Here is an 18,067-nt window from a genome sequence, read left to right on the forward strand (position 1 = left end):
TTCCAGGTGCACCAGTAATGAGATCCAATTAAACAGAGCACAAGGCCTGAAAGGAGAAATTATAAAGGAAGACCTTAAATATTCCAGATATACTATACCATAACTTTATCTTAAAATGTTAGTAGTAGTGATTGATGTAACCAATTGTATTACATACTGTTTTGCTGTAATAGATATATTTTTGTTAATTTCTCAGATAAGTTGTAAAAACAAACCAGCTTTGTCAGTGCAGATGGTAAACTAAGGTGGGGAGAAAGAAGGGCAGTGGCAAGCAGCATTCCATGGCGGTGAAAGAAAGAGATAAGAAACTTTCCATTCTTCTTTCCCAAGGACATAAATCCCAACTAATTGACACCTCCCAATTCCATAAAAGACCTGGTTCTGTCCAGTCCAAACAAGTTTCAGTGAAACAAATGCAAGAGCGAAACAAAGGCAGACAAGTTTCTTTGGGTAAATGTGATATCTTTTATTAGACCAACTAAATAGTTGGAAAAAATGGTTCTTTGCAATTTCAAGCACAAACACCCTTCTTCAGGCATAGGGAGAGTCTGTTGGTATTTTGTGTGCACTCCTGGGTAGAATAGAAGCCAATATGCAAAATACAGGTCTGTGAAAATGCAAATGTGTGGCAGTGAAGATCAGAGAGGATGGGTAACAGTAGGTGTGAGACAGGTAGGTGGGGAGCAGGAGGAAGAGGAGAAAGTTGACCTACTGATAGAATGTAGCTAGTAAAATGTAGAGAGGTTACCTGGGGCTATTAGATGGCAGACAAGTTATAATATGTCATAAATCTGATGTCTATATTTTGTCCATGATTGTTTGTATCCAGTAGATTTATAAAGTTTGTAGGGTTATCCATGAAAGATGTTTTTTTAAATTCCCTTTGAGGGTTAGAGTTGAGAGATTGGGAAAGAGAGGTTGTCTGTGAGAAGTGTGCACCCATATTTAATTGGGTATTTTTGTCTTTGATAGATTTTTGGTGTGCATTTATTTTGGTGGAGTTTTTGTTTGGTTTATCCTACATATTTGCCATCAGGGTATTTACATTTCTGGAGGTACATGTGTAAGATCCAGGAATGGTGATAGTTCTGTTGTGGGGTATGGTTATTGAAGGAATGATGGAGATGTGGTGGCAGGGTTTACATGTCTTGTCCTCGCATGGGCTGGATCCATTCAGTGTGTTTTGGGCCATAGGAAGTTTGCTTCTGGTGATAAGGTTGGCAAGGTTTGGTGCTTGTTTAAAGGCCAGGATGGGTGGCTCTTTAAGAATTGGGTCTCCTTCTTCTATGGGTTGCAATTGTTTGAGGATTTTCCATATAGTTTCCAGGGAAAGATGGTATATCATAACTGATGGTGAGAGATTCATGGGGGTTTTCTTTTTGTACTGCAGGAATTCTTCACGTGCTTTTCAGGTGGCTCTTTCAAAAGTATGATCTGTCTCTCTCGAGTGTCCTTGTTGAGTGAAAACCCTTTTTAGATTTATGAGGTGACAATCATGGGTTTTCTTCTCAGTGCAAATTCAGTTATATCGGAGGGCTTGGATGTAGATTACAGCTTTCTTGGTGTGTTTAGGGTGATTGCTGGTTCTGTGTAGATACGCATGTTAGTCTGTGAGTTTCTTGTATATGGTGGTTTGTATTTTATATTCATGGAAATTGATCATAGTGTCTTAAAAGCAAATGTTGGTGCTGGAGTATTTAAGAGAGAGTCTGATAGCAGGATGATGATTATTTGTGATGGAATTCAATCAGAGGTTGCAGGTTTGCAGTACAAATTATGAACGGCAGCTATCTCTCTTAGGTATAGCATGGATTTGATGGTGCAGTTCTGGAGGAAGTCTTCTTCCAGGTGGCCCATAAAAAAAGTTTGGCATATTGTGCAGCCATTTTGGTCCTCATAGCTGTACCCATGGTCTAAAAGAAGTGTTGGTTATTAAAAGTGAACTTGTGTCTGAGGTTGAAGTATGAAACAAGGAAATTTAAATAAAACCAATCAGAGAACATTTATTAGATTAGAATAAGCCATCTAGAAATTTGGAGAACTCAGCATATTCAAGAAGACCTGCTGCCAGTCTGTGCACCACATTTCTCCCCACTCTTGAGCCTCCCCAGCCCATACAGGTAAAGCTCTACATTGTGCTGTCATGAGTAGCCAGATAGACGTGTGTGTGTGTGTGTGTGTGTGTGTATACAAGGAATAAAAAGCCAGACTGTCAATCTGTCTCTTGCCTCTTTTGTCAGTACCCAACCTTCAAGTTTATCTGCAATTCAGGTATTAGGACTACCACTTGTGAAAGAGGACAGTTTAGCATCTGGTATGCAAGAGAATGTATTAGCCCAACCTGTAATAGTATTACTGTGATATGGACATCTATTTACAAATAACTGGAACAAGAAAAGCCCACTGACTTTAGGAGAACATGATCACTGTTGACCCGAGTGAGTTCTTTACTGGAAATAGGAAGAGTCAATGTTTCATTACAAGTCTCCCTGAAATGTCTATATATGTGTGTTTTTTTATCTCATACACCAGCTGGGCAGTTTCACTTTAAAATGTAACCTAAGACAATCTGTAGTGCAGTGGAGAATTCATTAGTATACTTAAGAACATTCTTGAATCCATCGATATTTGGTGAGACACTTAAGCACATGCTTACAATTAAGCATGTGCTTAAGTATTTGCTAAAGCAAGACCTCAAAAGGATCAAAGGTCTCTCCAAATAGAGCAGCCCATAAAGCTACTGAGGTCAAGACATACTAGTTTTTGCAGTCAATGGCACAGAGTGGAATGATGCGAATAGCATCACATATAGTTGCCTTTGCCTTCCCATCCTGAATGATCACATGCCATTTTACAGCCGTCTTGACCAAGGATAGCCTTTGGTACAAGTCCAGAATGGAACTCTCACACACACATCTAGAGCTGCAGTAAAAGATCTTAACTACTTTGCCACCATGTTCCATCCTCAGATAAATTAGCCTAGGCCCAAGCACATGTACAAAGATATTCTAAGGAGTGCAGCCCTTATTTACTCCACTTAGTTTAGGCCCTTGAATATGAAGCCTGACTTGAGACAATGATTGTTTAAAAACCTTGGCCTGAGGGAACTTATGATTTTTTATCCAAGCAAGAGTTGTAATGAAAATCTATATAGACTGCGTGGATTCAGTTTTAAGTTGCTTGCAATAAAGCTCTGATGTAAAGAGTACTACTTGTAGCATGAGGTTTCTTAGATCAGGTACATGCTGCTTCTAATACCATCAGAAGGTCTAGTTACTAAAAAAAAAAGCCTGTAATGCAAACATCAAACCAGAATGGAATAGGACAGGGGTATTCAACCTTTTTGAATGTGGGGCCAAATCATGAACTTTTTAAATCACCCAGTGGGCCAGCAAGCCATATTCAAAGCCCTCACAGAAAGCGGTATCGCATCACCCCCCCAAAAACAAAAGTACAGCGTTTATTTTAGTTTCCCATCGCAGCACCTCAGGCCTCAGAAAACAGCTTGGAGGGCCGCATGTTGGACAAGCCTGGAACAGGACATATCTAATGAGCGCCATTAGATATTTACAGATGGCTTTACGAGCACTGGAGTAAAGTACTTTCATTTGTAGACAGAAAACACTATAATGCAGGGGTTGTCAGCCAGGGGGTACTTGCGAAGGCCCCAGGTGGTACGTGGTGGCAGCACGGAGAAGCGGGGGTACTTGGGAAGGCATGGCATCTGGGGGAGGGGGGAGGCCATCCAGCACTCTGCCACCGCCACATGCTGCTTCTCTGTGCCCAAATACCCCCACCTTGCATCCAGCTGCCAGAGGACCCCACCCCGCCTTCCCCACTTGTCGATCGGCTGCCAGGGGACCTCCCCCCCTGCACACCTAGAAGGGGTAGTCCAGGAGGGGTATCCATCAGAAGCGGTACATTCTTTAAAAAAAAAAAGTTGAAAACCCCTGCTATAGTGGAGATAAGCCACCCTTTCTTAGTCATCTGCGAGATTTGTTTTTACAGTCCTAGAAGTTAGAGGGAACAGACCTTTTATATCCAGTCTCTCTCACCCTTCTGCCAGTGAAGGGATATAAAATATAGCATAGGGAAAAAAAACACGTTCTCCAAGTGTAGCTTTGAATGGTTCAGTCAACGGAGGTGTAATCCATTGCAGTCTATCACAATGGAGGGAGAGATTAAAAAAGATGTCTTATTGTCTCCTTAAGGACCCCCAAACTCCCAGGAGCTACTAAAAAAAAAGCTGATCCTTGGGATCTTGTCCAAGATGTACCTACCTAGCTTAATTCTTGCTTGTAAGTCATGTAACCAATTTTATTTTACTCTGCACTACTCTCTCTCTCTTGCCTAAATAAATCTTGTGTTTAATTAGTCTTTTTAATTGAGACTTAGACTTTTGTTTGGTCATTTAATAGAAATAATTTCCAAGGGATTTAACAAAGTTTAAACCAGTGTGTGACAGAGGGTCGTCCCAAGGCCGATTACTATGTCAGCCTGCCCACCTGTTCAGGACAGTCTACCCACCTATCTTGCCCACCACGCCTTTTGATGTAATTAATAAGTTGTTTCTAGGTGGGAGACTGTCCCTTTCATGCCCTAATACCAAGGGCATAATACACAACTCCAACCTCCCCTCATCGTGTCCCAAGCTTCACAGGTGTTATTATTGTTATCAACTCTATGCGCCCCCTTGGTGCCAAGCCCTCTGGCTCCCCTGTCCCTGTACCACTCACTCAGACACCAATTTCTCCTGTTCCTGGCTTTCTGCGTCTCTCTCACTGGCATCCGGCTGTGCAACTGTCCCTGGTGTCCGACTCTCCACGCCTCTCTCCAACGTCTGGCTTGGGTGCCTGGCTCCGCGCCTCTCTCTCAGGCGCTCTCCCTGTGCCCCTCAGGCATCTCTCTATGCCTGACACTAGATTCTACCTAAATCATGTGCCCCTTTCCCCAGGCACTAATGAGGTCTCCAAACCTCCCCTTATAGCCTCATCCCAGTCCTCCGGTGTAAACCATAACAAAAACATAAACCCCTGGGCTACAACTGAAACACTAGCAACATCAATAATCCCTTTTAAGGGGACAAACTTCCACCCTCAGGCAATGTACCCCTAGTCTAGGTACCTGGGAGACTCCCTGGAGTCTTGCAGCACTTGGGTAGTAAAACAGGCAGCACCAGATCTCAGGTAGCTTCCTCATGCAGGAGCTCCTTCCCTAGCAGTTGCCAGAGAGAGAGTGTGTGCCTGTTAGCTATAGACTGGGCTTATGTTCTGAAACCCTGCCTCCTTCCAGCCATGTGATGTCTGTAGGTGCTGCTCAATTACCCGCTTAGGTTGTTACCCTGTTAACCCACAGCTGGGGAGCTCTGCTTAGCCTGCAGAGCTCCCTGGACAGGCTACTTCAGCTTTAAAGGAGCAGGCACATCTTAGTGCCTTGCTACATAGTGACTCTCAACTAGGGTGCTGTGGCACCCTAGGGTGCTTTAAGAGCCTTTCAAGGGGACTGTGGGGTGCCAGGCAATGTTAGCACTGTTAGGTATACTAACATGATTCACAAGATAGATTCCTATTTGCAATCTCTGAGTTTATGTTAACAACATTCTGCCCTGTTGTCTTCTTTCTGAATTGGTTACAACAGACGAATTGCTGTATTATTTTGTGTAGTCAAAAAACAAGTGAAAGCTAAGAGCTAGCATTTTCTGAAGGGTGCCTTGAGTCTAAAAAGGTTGAGAACTATTGATTTAACCTCGAAAAAAGGTTGCAATAGAAGGACAGTCAAGGACTGTCCCTGAGTCCAAGGACAATCTCAATCAAAAAAAAAACACAGACTAAAAAAAATGCTGTCCTAGAAAGAATGATATTCCCAAAGCCCCAATGCAAGAGATGCATGAAAAGTGTCTAAGGCTTACAGACAGGAATAGTATTTAAGGGCAACATTCTCTCCACATTAGTTACCCTTATAGATCTTCCTTTGTGTAACATATAAATATTTTGTGGGGGACAAGTTTTTAAATTTTCCTGGGGGAAGTATCTTTTAGAAGTATACAATTCCAATTTGTAGGCATACATGTATTTGAACTTAAGGGTTGCAAATACATTTACATTTTAAAACAGAATATTTGAAAAACAGTTTTTTCACTTATCAACACAGTCCTGAGTCTTATATCGTGGGGAGGGAACATCTCTAACACCTAAAGCAGAGTCCAGAACTTTATACAGCTTGTTTCACATGTTTCTGTTATCATCAGCTCTTGCATGAAAAGAATCCCTCTGAAATCAGGTTTTGGAATATATATTTCATTTTAGACTAAGGTTTTCTTCTGATTACAGCCCTCAAGGCTGAGTCATTGGCACAAGTGCCGTCTCTAACATAGACAGGAAAAAATGCTATTTGCAGAGGTGGAAGCTTAACTCCACTTCCAATGGGACATACCCTACCACTGTAGCTTAGCAAGCAGTATCCCCATTTTGAAATAAGGACACAGTAGGCATTTATAGATGTGCTCTGGGAGGTGGGGGGTGCTTTAATTAGTGACCCACACTAATTTAAAAGTGCCTGAGCATCACGTGTACCAGCATCTGCACATGGAAAAAATGGCAGCAGGGAGCTTTGAACTAACTCATAGAACAATCTTTAGTTGCAAGTCTGTCCCCCTCCCACCATTTTTTAGCACGGGAATGCTGATACACATGACACTGGAGGCTGCTGGAGCACATTAATTTCCCTGCTCCAGCAGACACAATTAATCAAATCTGGTCTAATGCACTGGATTTACAGCATGTTGGAGCAGCCTTGCTGCATGTCTAGAGGAGCCTGGTAAGACTAAAGGCCTTGTTTCATGTTAATTTTGGGCAGCTCCTGGAGCTCTTAACCTCTGGTTTCTCTGCACATTAACACCTTTAAGTGGCTTATAGCACGTTATGCCGCTTGAAGTTATGCCACTCCAGGGCAGGATTATCTCGATTCACGTAACGCAGCATCTGTTCCATTAAGGTGTGGCCACAACCCACAGATATGCCACTCAGGTTGAAGGTATGACTGCAAGCTAGCACTAAGCTGATTAACATTTGTGCAGCTTGCAGCATAAAGTGTAACAAGTCCCTTTAAGTGAATTCCCTAAACACAAACACAGCAATTCAGTGGTGAAACCACAGATGTATTCCAGATCTATGTATGAACACCCAGTCCTGTGCACTAACAGAGTCAAACCCTCCCTTCCACCTTAGTGTAAATGACTTCACACAATGACACGTCCAGATTTTAAAACACCATTTACAAACTTGTTTTCTGAAAAACTGTTCCTGCCTTCTGCCTGGCCTCACATTAACATAGCTAACTAACTCCTCTCCGAAGATCCCAATTCACATGGGCCTTGATTCAGGAAAACATCTCTCGTCAGACCATTGGTTATATTTCTAAGTCAATACTACAGAATATGGATTCTTCACCAGGGGTTAGTGTGCAGGGCCATGGGAGGATGAGAAATGTTAATTTTTTAGTCACTAGATGGGAGAGGGTGCTGAATTTCTTTTATTGTAACATGGAGTTGATGTTGTAGAAACTGTTGAGAGCCACTACCCCAGAGGAAAGCTTTTGGGAAAGGTATGCAAGACCTGACATTTCTTGTACGCATATTGACAATTCATTAAAACACATGGTTCTGCTTCAAAATTTCTTCCCCTGTCTCCTTTGTGTTTTGTATTGCGGAGCAATTAATCTATATGATATTGAAAACCAAAACCAGGTTAATTATTCATGTTGGTTTCATACCTACTTGCTTCTCAAAATCATCATTAGCATCTTGTTTCTCTTTTCCTTTATGTCTTTGTATATGCCACTGTTAGCATCTTCCAAAAGTATATTCCATGGCGATACTAGGAGGGACTGTTTCTGTTAGTTCCAAAGGTAATTTTCTATGCCTGAATCTTCTCAGAAAATAAGAATCATGGTCAAACCTTGCAAACCTGGGTACATAAAATTACACTGCAAAATCCAGTTTAGGCACCTAAATATAGGCAGCCTGCATTCCTAGGTTTGGAGCATTTGCAGCTCTTATCCATTACAGGAAGAGGTGTCAATGCTCAACCTTCCTAAAACTCAGGAGTTTTGATCTTTAGGTTTGATCTACATAGCTTTGTGAGCCTTAATTTAGTCATACACATAAAATATATTCATCCCACATACCAAAAACAATTACAAGAGTATCCTTGTCTAAATACATGTTTACATACTTTGTTGGATTGGGACCATGGCTTCACTTCATTTTGCTCTCTAGCATGTTTTAAAATGCTAGGGCTGCAAAAGCCTCAGGGGAACACTCAAAATCAAAATAAAATCTTGTTTATAGCAACTAAAAAGAAGAAAAAATCCTGAAACAACTCAAACAACTTGCATTTGCTTCATTTGCCAAGTTGTGACCTGAGGTTGGACTGGATACTCATTTGTATAACAGTGTCAAAATTTGAAGGAATAAGTCAAGTAATATTAGGGCCAGGATTAAATGCTTAAGAGTCAGGGAACACAATTCCCAGAAAACCTTCTGAATCTTATACCCATATTCTGTATAACAAAAAAAAGAACCTATTTGAGTTACTTATGCTAATAAAAGGCACCATAAAATAAGGATAAAAATAAACATCAGGCAGAAACATATGTACAGTAATAGACACTACAGGTGCACAGGGATTCTTAGGGAATCTAAGGATCCAAGTCAGAGGAGTACTGTGGAAACAGATACAGGAAAAAAGCTGGGTCTAAAAGGTTGCCACAGTACTCCAGGAAAAGGCACCGGGAGGTAAAGAGGGAAAAGGCCAGGAAACAGCATGCTTAAATGTACAGAGAACCAGGGAGAAGCATCAGCAGAAGGAGCATGTGTAGGTATGCTTCTAGGGTTGCCATCGCCACAAAGGGGAAGGACAAAGAGAAAGCAAATAAATGAAGGGTAAGATGACATATAGTTACTTGTACTGGTAACACTGCAGAAACCTTGCTATGCAGGTATGCTGAAAGCTGGTAAATTAGAATACATCTCCTTTTGAAGTAATACCATACACTTCCACAAATCGTCAAACATTATCTGATCTCCTTTTAGAGTAAAATATTTAAAAGAACATTTCATTAAGCAGGTACCAATTCTCGAAAACAATTTAGTAGTAATTGTATGGGAATGCTATCATCTGTACATAATTTTAATCAGACAATACAAGGAAAGTTCTGTGGGCAAGCAGTGGACAAGGAAGCACCCCCAGTGCAGAATGCAAACCATTTGGATTTAAATTTAAATAAATCCAACCACCAAGGTAAAAGGCAGGTTGCTTGAAGTGGTCTGTCGTAAATACGATATTCCAGAAACGTGGCAAGGAAGAGGAGCTGAAAGCATTCTTCTTTCTAAATATGTACAAAAAACACTGATATCAATGTAAGAACATAAAATGTATTAGTGAATGAATAAGGAAAAAAAAATCTAGTGTCTGGAAAAACTGAAGAGCCAAAGAAACTGGAGCTGAAAGCAGATGTGTATATCAAAAAATTAAGAGTATTTTAAAATTATTATTATTTATTATTTAGCTCAGGTAGAAAAGGGAAAATGAAACCCATCGTTATCCTCATGTGCTGGAACATACACAACAGTTCCTATACATGAAATTATTAGCAAAATATGAGCCCAAATAAAACTGAGGCTATAGATCTAGTTAAGAGAGTTCAATTCCGAGTTAAATAGCTGACAAGCAGATAACTATACCCCCACACCCAACTCCATGGAAGCTCCCATCTTAACTTGCATGTAAAACCCCTCTACATGGAACGGTGGGCCCGAGGGGGGGTCTCCCATCTCTAACATCCACAAGTCCTCTGGTGCATTGCCAGGGTGGCACTATTTCTTTTTGATGGACCTCTTTCCTTCTCCTTTCATGGGCTTTCCTTTCCCACGGAGCCTTCTCAGTCGTTTCATCTCTTCTTGAAAGTCTGCATGTTCATCTCTAGATGAAAAGAACAGAAAGACTAAATTTAGCTCCATTCCAAGTAATGTCTCATAGGTAGCTTGATGTGTAGGATTCTTTTATTTTTGGCCTATAACGAGAAGACAACTTTTCTAGTGAACAAAACCTATACCAAATCCAATGATAGTATACGCAATGTTATTGTTAGCAATGTAAGTTTTAAACAGAATAATTTAAGAGATTTTTTTCTGGTATTTATGGAATGAATAAGGTTGCCCTTTTCAGTGACAAACAGTATACATATTTCTTACACTGCATTTATTGATCTCTTGTGCCCAAATTCAAAGTAAAATACAAAATCAACAAGAGACAAGACTCAGAATTCCCACCTTCCAAGCTAGCTCAGCAATCTAGTGACAGCACACTGGATGGCTGTGCTGGGGAATCAAGTTCAGGGCATGAGCTCCTGAGAAGTGACATGCTTGGCTGCAGTAACTTTGCTTTACAACAGGGGTTTCAAAGCATCCAGCCTTTGGAGCCATGTCATCCAACTTGCACGCTTTTGCCCCATCCCTGGCTACAGTGGGGGAACTTCTGCTGGTGCTGAAGCTGCAAGAAGCCCTGTCACTATGGCTACAGCCAGCACAGGTACAGTGGTAGGGCTTTTCCCCACAGTACCACTGGAGCTGCCAGTGCCCCAACTCTCATGGAGGCACTGGCTGTTGCCATGGGAAACCCTGCCACCACAAACATGGGACTCTGGCTGCAGTGGTGGAGCTTCTGCCCATGGTGCTGTGGGGACTGGAGCTACCATGGCCAGAGCTTCTGCCCACGATGACACTAGGCCTGGCAGCACCCTGGCTCTAACCAAGGTGTTTGCTGCTGCTATAGGAAGCCCTGTCAGGGCTCTGGCCACTGTGGTGGGGCTTCCATCTGCAGTGCTGCTGGGGCTGGAGCTTTCACCACAGGAAGCTCTGCCACAGCAGCCAGGGACTTCCAGTGAGAGCGCTGAGGTACACTCCACATATATCTGAAAAGCTGGGAATGAGTCTCCCCAGCAGATCTGAGTTTGACACCCCTGCTTTGCAGTTGCACATTGAAGTCACCTGCAAACAACGATTATGTTCACAAAGAGGGTCTTAATAGAACAGAATAAAAAAAGGACAAAGATGAAGGGGGTGAACAGGGCAGGCAGTGCCTCCTACGGGACCCAGTAGATAAGTGCTACTCTACTCCCATCCAAATAAACTGTAGCAATGATGAGGGTATGAACATTTTACAGTAGCACCTTGGAATTGTTTACAATAGCAGTGCAAAAATCTTAGACACCTCTTAAAAAGCTCAAGAATTACTCTTAGGCTGCCCTGATCTCTTCACCTGTTTCTTGTCACAACCCAAGGGTGTGATTTTGTTTGTGTGCGCTTCGGCACTGCTAAATTATTCCCTGCCACTAGGAGCTTTCTTTGCAGGGTGCATTTCTTAGTTGCAAAGAGAAATGCACGGTGCAAAGGAGTTCCCGCCATTCGCATGCAAATTTGTGTCCCACTATTGGCCAGTTCTAAATTATTCCCATGTGGCGGCTAGCGATTGGCTTGCTAGCCGTATAAGAAGCTTGAGTGGTTTCCGCCCAAGTTGGAGAACTCCGAGGAGAACCCCTGCAAGGGAGGACTCCATAACCATCTGGAGGAGGAGAACTTCACGTCTTGTGAAGATCTCCAAGCGCTGTGGAGCCTATCGAACCCAGCGCAGGCTATAGGGGTCTGATCAACCTCTGGCCTCTTCCTGTCGCCGAACGATCCCTCAACGAACCCCTTCCCTGCACGCAAGTTCCACGGAGCCTGGCAAACTTTGTGTGAGTGTATCCAGAGCTCTCTGCTTCAAGCTGTTTTCTTCGGTTGACGCGATGGGCTCGCGTGTTTAGAGCCTTCAACCGGATTGGGCTAGAGGTTCGCGTGGAAGGAACTCTTGTCCGCCTCTCTTCTTTTCTATCTGTAACCGCAACGCAAGCAAGTTTTCCTGCCTGCACCGCGACCATCTTTGGTGTAAGTAAAATAATCTTTAATCAACCGCTAAGCGTCCGTGCCTAATTCTAGCCCGCTGACCTGCATTCCCCGACCTGGCGTGTCCGGGCTGCTGGCCACAGCCCGCCGTGCACAGGCCCCCCGAGGGCCTCGGACTGCTCCCGGCCCGCACATTTCTGTGGCCTGCCAAGCACTTGTTTTTCAACAGCATATGTGAATCCACCCACCCCAGAACCTCCAAGCGGAGATCAGTCAAACCATGGGTGTCAAAATCATCTGGCCTGATAAGGCTGCACAGGCCATATCTTTGACACCCCTGAGATAAACAAAATGTTCAGGCGAGGAGAGAATGCAGTTAGGCCTCTTTTGATCTCTTCCTCCTAAATGTCAAAGTTTAGGTGTTGAATAAAACAAACACAGTAAAAGTTGTTCAGCCCACTGGCATGCTGTTCTACTTCACAGCACCTTGGAAAAGCAGGATGATCTATAACTTCTCCCCAAATTGTATTCTGCAAGCATGGCACACACTAATCATGATGGCCAGATCATTATCTTTCCTATTGACAAGCTCTTCCCTTTCTCAACTGCTAGGATAAGCAATGTGTCACACACTGACATGGAATTGCTTGTCAATCACGAACCCACTGCCCTGGGAAGTTGTTCCAGAAATGTTTCTGTTCACCTCAATACAAAAATCTTTACAAACAACTAGACATATTTTACTCTTCCCCTCTCCATCCGAAGTAGAGTAATGAAGTACATATTTCTGTACTGATTGTCTTCTGCACTAACCCTTCTGAATGCTTCTTAAACAAATCCAAATAACACCCATACTCCCCACTCCTCAGTCCATTCTCCCCATTACACACACCTGTAGAGACCGAGAAAACGAATTTGCCTCATTAGCCCAGAATAGCTGTGGTGAGGAGGATACCAATCAAAGACTTCTTTCTTTTTGCCAACAGGCTGCTCACTGAATAGCTTCACTACTTTCATGGACTTGTTGCTTGTGGGTGACACAACTTCTCCAAATATCCGGGCACTCAGGCGGGCCATTTGCAAGGCATAATTGGAAAGATTGGACATCTTTCAGCAAAGAACGGACACACGTGTGTATATGCACTTCCCTAAGAAGGAAAAGAAAAACAAACAGTCTTTAGAGATGGTCCAGGATCCCATGCATTTGCCTATGATTCCACCCTCTGCCCCCAGAGTCACATTTACAATGCAGGGTGCAAACAGCATCATACACCAGCTTGCACTGCCATTCATAACACACCTTGCCACTCCAAACATCATAAAACCAGGACTGATGGCATTACAGCCAAAACCTGTTAAATACCACTTCTGACTACACATGCTTGAGGTTTGGCATTCCTACTTTGTGCAAAGTCACACTATATACCAAGTATGTCTACACTGAAGTCACTGATCTGTCAACTATATAGCAGAGATCTAAGCTAGTTTTGCACTAGGTAGCTGGTGTTCTGCTAGCAGTCTACCTTTGATGGCAGGAAGCTTAGAGCAAGCGGCAATTCCCACCCACTAAGGAAGGTAAATACTTGGGTAAGTAGTCCATGCAGATCTTCACAATGTAATGACACCTACCGCTAGTGGCATGCCAACCAATTACTTTAAAACAAGTCATGGTACACTGACTACAGTGTAGATATATCCAGTTAGTAGCTTTTTGTGGCTGATATAGAGAAGACAGGCATTAAATAAGTATGGAGACTCAGTCCTAAAACAGACCCTTCCTGGTCAGACGGGTCAAACAGAACATGAGTTAAATTATCTCTTCCCGCCCTCTCATTCCTTCTCATGAAGGAAGCGGACAAAAAAGGAGAAAAGGCCAACATTTTATACGGAGACTTATTTCAGTTTCCTTTGTCTAGCAAAACAACCAAGTAGGACAATTAACTTCTAGTTCTTCAAGTTGTCAAATCAAGTGATTCTATTTTATTTTTCCCTTTCTTATCTCATCTTGTGTTACCTTCTTTTCTGCCATTTTTCTACCTGCATTTTAGTTTGGGGAACCTCCTCTTTTTGTTTATAGGGAGAGGACTCCAGTTTCTCTTTCCCAGAAAAAAAAGCTTCCCTCCAAACAAGCAGACTCCCTCCAAAAAAACCCTTATACTGTCCCTCTAGCCCAGAGCTTTCCAAACTTTTCATGTTGGTGACACACTTTTTAGACATGCATCATTTCGCGACACAGTAATTCAGATCTGGGGGAGGGGCCAAGGGAAGCAGACACGAGTAAGGGAGCTCCGTGGTGCCCTTCTGCAAAATTTTCTGCATTTCGCGCGACACACCTACACACTGCCGCCGACACACTAATGTGTCGCGGCACACAGTTTGGAAAGCTCTGCTCTAGCCAGTCAGATGAAGTCTAACAGTAAGATACTCTCCCTTTATATTTTTTTGTTCCTTGACCATCTCCTTTCCTTTCTTTTTTCTTCTCATTTTAAAACTGCTTTTCTTCACAGAATGGCACCAATGCTGCTACTACTGTTCACCAAACACAAGCTACAATTCTTCATAGTTTTATTTTACATACTGTACTCAATGGGGAAGCAGCTTCACAAGATACAAATGAGGGAGGCAGGGATAGAATAAAAGAACCCCCCCCCCCTTATTTGTCAGTCCTTCTCTGGTCTTCAGTAACAGGCAGCTGCTTTGCCACTCTCATTTATAGCTGTTTCCCCAAAATGAACAAGAGGAGATATGCTGAACAGAATTCAGTATGCTTGCCTCTGTTGTTCCAGGCAGTTCCTCTGGGGAGGCATACATAAAGAGCATAGTACAAGCCCCCACTATGGGATATTCTCCAAGGGTATTTTAGAAATACATCTTATGCTGTCAGTGGGTAAGACCTGGGATTCTACGTCTCACAATGCCTTTAAGCCCCATTGGCTGTGCATGGTGTACCTGTTTGAACGAGGAAGGACTTACAGTTCTAGGAACCGCTGTCTTAAAAACACTATTTAAACATCTGTTTTTTGGGGAATTGGCTTATAGGTATAGATATATGCATTATAAAGGGGTCAAGATGGGCAGCAGGGGTTAACTGGATTTCTAAAGAGACTGGGAGACGCGCACACAGCTTCTCATGGCCCTGAAAACAGACAGGCTATCTAACACAACAAGGCCAATGGATGGACACAACCTGACAATTAAGGGGGGCATGCCATAACACGAGATCACAGCCTTCAAGGCAGACAGGTTGTCTTACACAACAAGGACACACAGTCTGGGAACCAAAGAAGTATGTACCATCCTGTTCCATAACACAAGATAAGTGACACCAGCAACAAGGTCCCTGAAAGCAAGGGGGTCTAAGTCCCGGTTTTGGGGGAACAGACTAAATTAAGAGAAGGTCCAGAAGGCTACGTGGATGTGTGATCATCGAGAAACAACCAATCAGAGATAGCCATGGATGAAGAGTCATCAGGAGTCATCAAGGGGGAAGGAGAATACAAAAGCAGAGACTTGAGATTAACAAAAGGTCCCTTCCCTTTGTCCCGTCCCTCCCCGAGAAGGGTCCCTATCCCTGTCACCTGGGAAAGGTCCCCGAGGCCACCATGGACCAAAGGCATACCAGTAGCCCATCTCATGCGCCCCACTGGAGGGGGGCTGTGGGCCTCGGCATCCCACCTCCAGACTGCTGACACCTAAGAGAGAGAGCCTCAGAATGGAGCCTGCATCCTGGCCAGGTGCACTTTGACTCTGATAACAGCCCTACGATTGGTAGATATAGAATTGCTCAATTGTTTGTATTGCTTTTCTGTTATCACTCCGTATCAATAAATTCGCCTATCATCAACTGGCAGGTGTTGTGGTTGGCCTGAGGGTTGTGCCCCCGCTGAACAAAGGTATAAGGCCTGGGTTCCTAAAATTTACTGTCAGCAGGTACATGAAATTGGTTTCTTTCATGAGTACTAGATTAACTTCAAAAGTTTAAAATCCTTGTTTTTCTCTTAAAAATATTGCAGAACCGTTTCCAGAAAACCACAATCAAGTCAGGAGAAGTATAAAATATTACAAAAATGTATGAAGTCAACAGTAATCAGAAAGGCATGAGCAAGTACATTTTAGTAAATTCATTGGAATCATTTTATTTAACAATGTAAACGGAAAGAAAAAAGAATCCCATCCATGCACCACTACCACAGAAGAACTGCTATTCTATCACACTTTTTGGTTTGCCCCTGCTGGCACAGAAGTGCTAGAGACAGTAGGCAGGAAGTCAACTGAGTACACAAATAACAGAAGTGCTTGGGGTGCAAGGACAATAAAGGAGAACAATACTGGAAGGTTAATGAGGGGAGAGGGTTGGAAGCAGAGCAGTGGTCTGGTATCAAAAAAAGCAGCTCTGGGCAGAGAACATCACTAAACTGTATTAAATCACAGCACCAATCTTTTCTGCAGGAATATCCTTAAATCTGAGCTATAAATGCAGGACTTTGAAATGCAGCATGGAATTGCTGATCATTTTACTTTGCATCAAATCTCCATCTTGAAACATACCAATAACCCCCGCCACAATGAGGCCTCTCCAATCTCCTTTTTAATAGTTGCATTAACAATGAAATTGCTTTTACCTCCAGGATGATGCAAGACAGTAGTCTAGGGATGAGCTTTTCATTTAATAGTCCCTAATGCAATATCCTAAATATCTTAATCCAAGGTTGGAGTCTTCAGCTAATCCTCTCCAATCTAAAGATACCCTAGAGATTAGTGGGGTGAAGGCTGGAAACTCCCCCAAGTATCTGAAGGGCTATCCAGAGTCTGTCTCCTTGGTGACCTGAGCTTCTGCAAGAAGCTGCTGGAAAAACTAATAATAGGGTTTTTTGCTTATTAAAAGCTGCCCTGATTTTCAGAGGTGCCGATCACTTGAAGCAAATGGGAGCTGCCGTAGGATTTCTGGGCACTCAACAATTGGGGAGCAGGAGGGAAAAAATCAATGTTTTCTTTCCTCCCTCCCATACTGACTTGTCTTTCTCTAGTTCAGGGGCGTCAAACATACAGCCCATGGAGCCATGGATACCTGATATCAAAACGAACAAGTGAATTGGAATCCCAACATTTTTTATAGCACAGCTGTACATAGTTGGGAGAATGATACCAGCTTTTCAGGCACAAACTTCCCTTCCTCACTGACACGTGAGGAAGAGCAGTCTGTACCTTGAAAGTTGGTCTAACTTTTCTCCCAGCTGGACAGCTGATGCAATACAAGATACCAGGCAAGAACCCTCAGTTGGTGTGCACTCCCTGGATCTCCACAGCTACAGCAACTCTTCAACCCCACGGCCAGTCAGCAGATCCTGTTGTGCTTCTGAAAATCAGTAGCGAAACAGTGACAGCCATAATGGTCCAGAAAATATGCAAGAGGCAAGGATGTCTTATGGCAATATCTTTTATTGGACCACCTACGTGGTTGGGACAACATCAGACATGAACGCAAGACGTTCTTTGTCAGGTCTCCACCTACTCCAGCATGGCTACATCATCACTCTTACGCTGCCCTAACATGGAAGAAATCAAAATTTGCTGCTTACAATGGAAAATCCACACCCTAAAGGAAGGAAACCTGATGAAGAAGGTCTAGCATGGGAAAACTTGTCTCACGCTCTCCCAACTACGCAGGTGCTCCAATAAAAGATGCTGCCTTTCTGAAGGTCTGAATGAGACTAACTCAGGGTTGCTCAGTCCCCGCCCTGCACCCAGATCAGGTCCCCCCCTGGCTATCATGTCATCTGGGCCACAGGGCTCCTCATGGGTCTGAAATTACAACGGCAGGGGAGCAGTAGCAAATGTGCAGACCTAGGGGGAGCACTGCGGGTCAGAGAATGAGATCCGGAGTGCTACGGGCCCGATCCTGGCACGGCTACATCACACTCACACGCATGCACACACTTAACAAAACTCACGCTGGAGAAAAATGAAACGACTTGCCCCAGGGTGACCCAAACCTCCAGGGCAACTTCCCTCTCCCCCAGCCGCAGCAGGACTGCAGGCGCCGCTCCCCTCGTCTGACTGCCCCCAGGAGCACTCAGCACAGGCTCTCTCCCCCACAGGCCCCCTCGCCCTCAGCCCCGCTCTCCC

General features: G+C 43.5%; 2 protein-coding genes across 4 annotated transcripts in view; both read right to left on the minus strand.

Moving 5' to 3' along the window:
* The window catches only part of BRAF (B-Raf proto-oncogene, serine/threonine kinase), a 148,661-nt gene extending 139,623 nt beyond the window's left edge, over window positions 1–9,038 (minus strand). The window contains exon 1 of the mRNA XM_006019543.2: window positions 5,125–9,038. Coding sequence (XP_006019605.2) covers window positions 5,125–5,199 — 75 coding nt within the window. The 5' untranslated portion in view covers window positions 5,200–9,038. The remainder of the gene's footprint in view (window positions 1–5,124) is intronic.
* Window positions 9,039–9,175: 137 nt separating this feature from the next.
* MRPS33 (mitochondrial ribosomal protein S33) lies at window positions 9,176–13,089 on the minus strand. Of its 3 annotated transcripts, none has more exons than XR_003093036.1 (3): window positions 12,834–13,089; window positions 9,783–9,980; window positions 9,176–9,387 (listed from the first exon to the last, which is right to left on the minus strand). XR_003093036.1 is itself a non-coding variant. In XM_006019545.3 (2 exons), exons 1-2 carry the CDS (start codon window positions 13,046–13,048, stop codon window positions 9,875–9,877), a joined length of 321 nt encoding a protein of 106 aa, XP_006019607.1. In that variant the 5' UTR covers window positions 13,049–13,089; the 3' UTR covers window positions 9,415–9,874. The 3 variants fall into 3 exon arrangements, 1 of the variants encoding a protein (XP_006019607.1); XR_003093035.1 differs by having other exon boundaries at window positions 9,778–9,980; XM_006019545.3 differs by lacking the exon at window positions 9,176–9,387 and having other exon boundaries at window positions 9,415–9,980.
* Window positions 13,090–18,067: the final 4,978 nt, after the last annotated feature.

This window comes from Alligator sinensis, unplaced genomic scaffold (genome assembly GCF_000455745.1).
Source record: "Alligator sinensis unplaced genomic scaffold, ASM45574v1 scaffold74_2, whole genome shotgun sequence".
NCBI classification, from domain to species: domain Eukaryota; kingdom Metazoa; phylum Chordata; order Crocodylia; family Alligatoridae; genus Alligator; species Alligator sinensis.

Excerpts from the sequence above, each read along its gene's own strand:
- MRPS33 (XM_006019545.3), bottom strand. The coding sequence starts at position 13,048 with ATGTCCAATCTTTCCAATTATGCCTTGCAAATGGCCCGCCTGAGTGCC. Across the intron at positions 9,981-12,833 it reads CGTTTTCTCGGTCTCTACAG|AGATGAACATGCAGACTTTC; the intron begins GTGTGTGTAATG and ends CTTTTCATCTAG.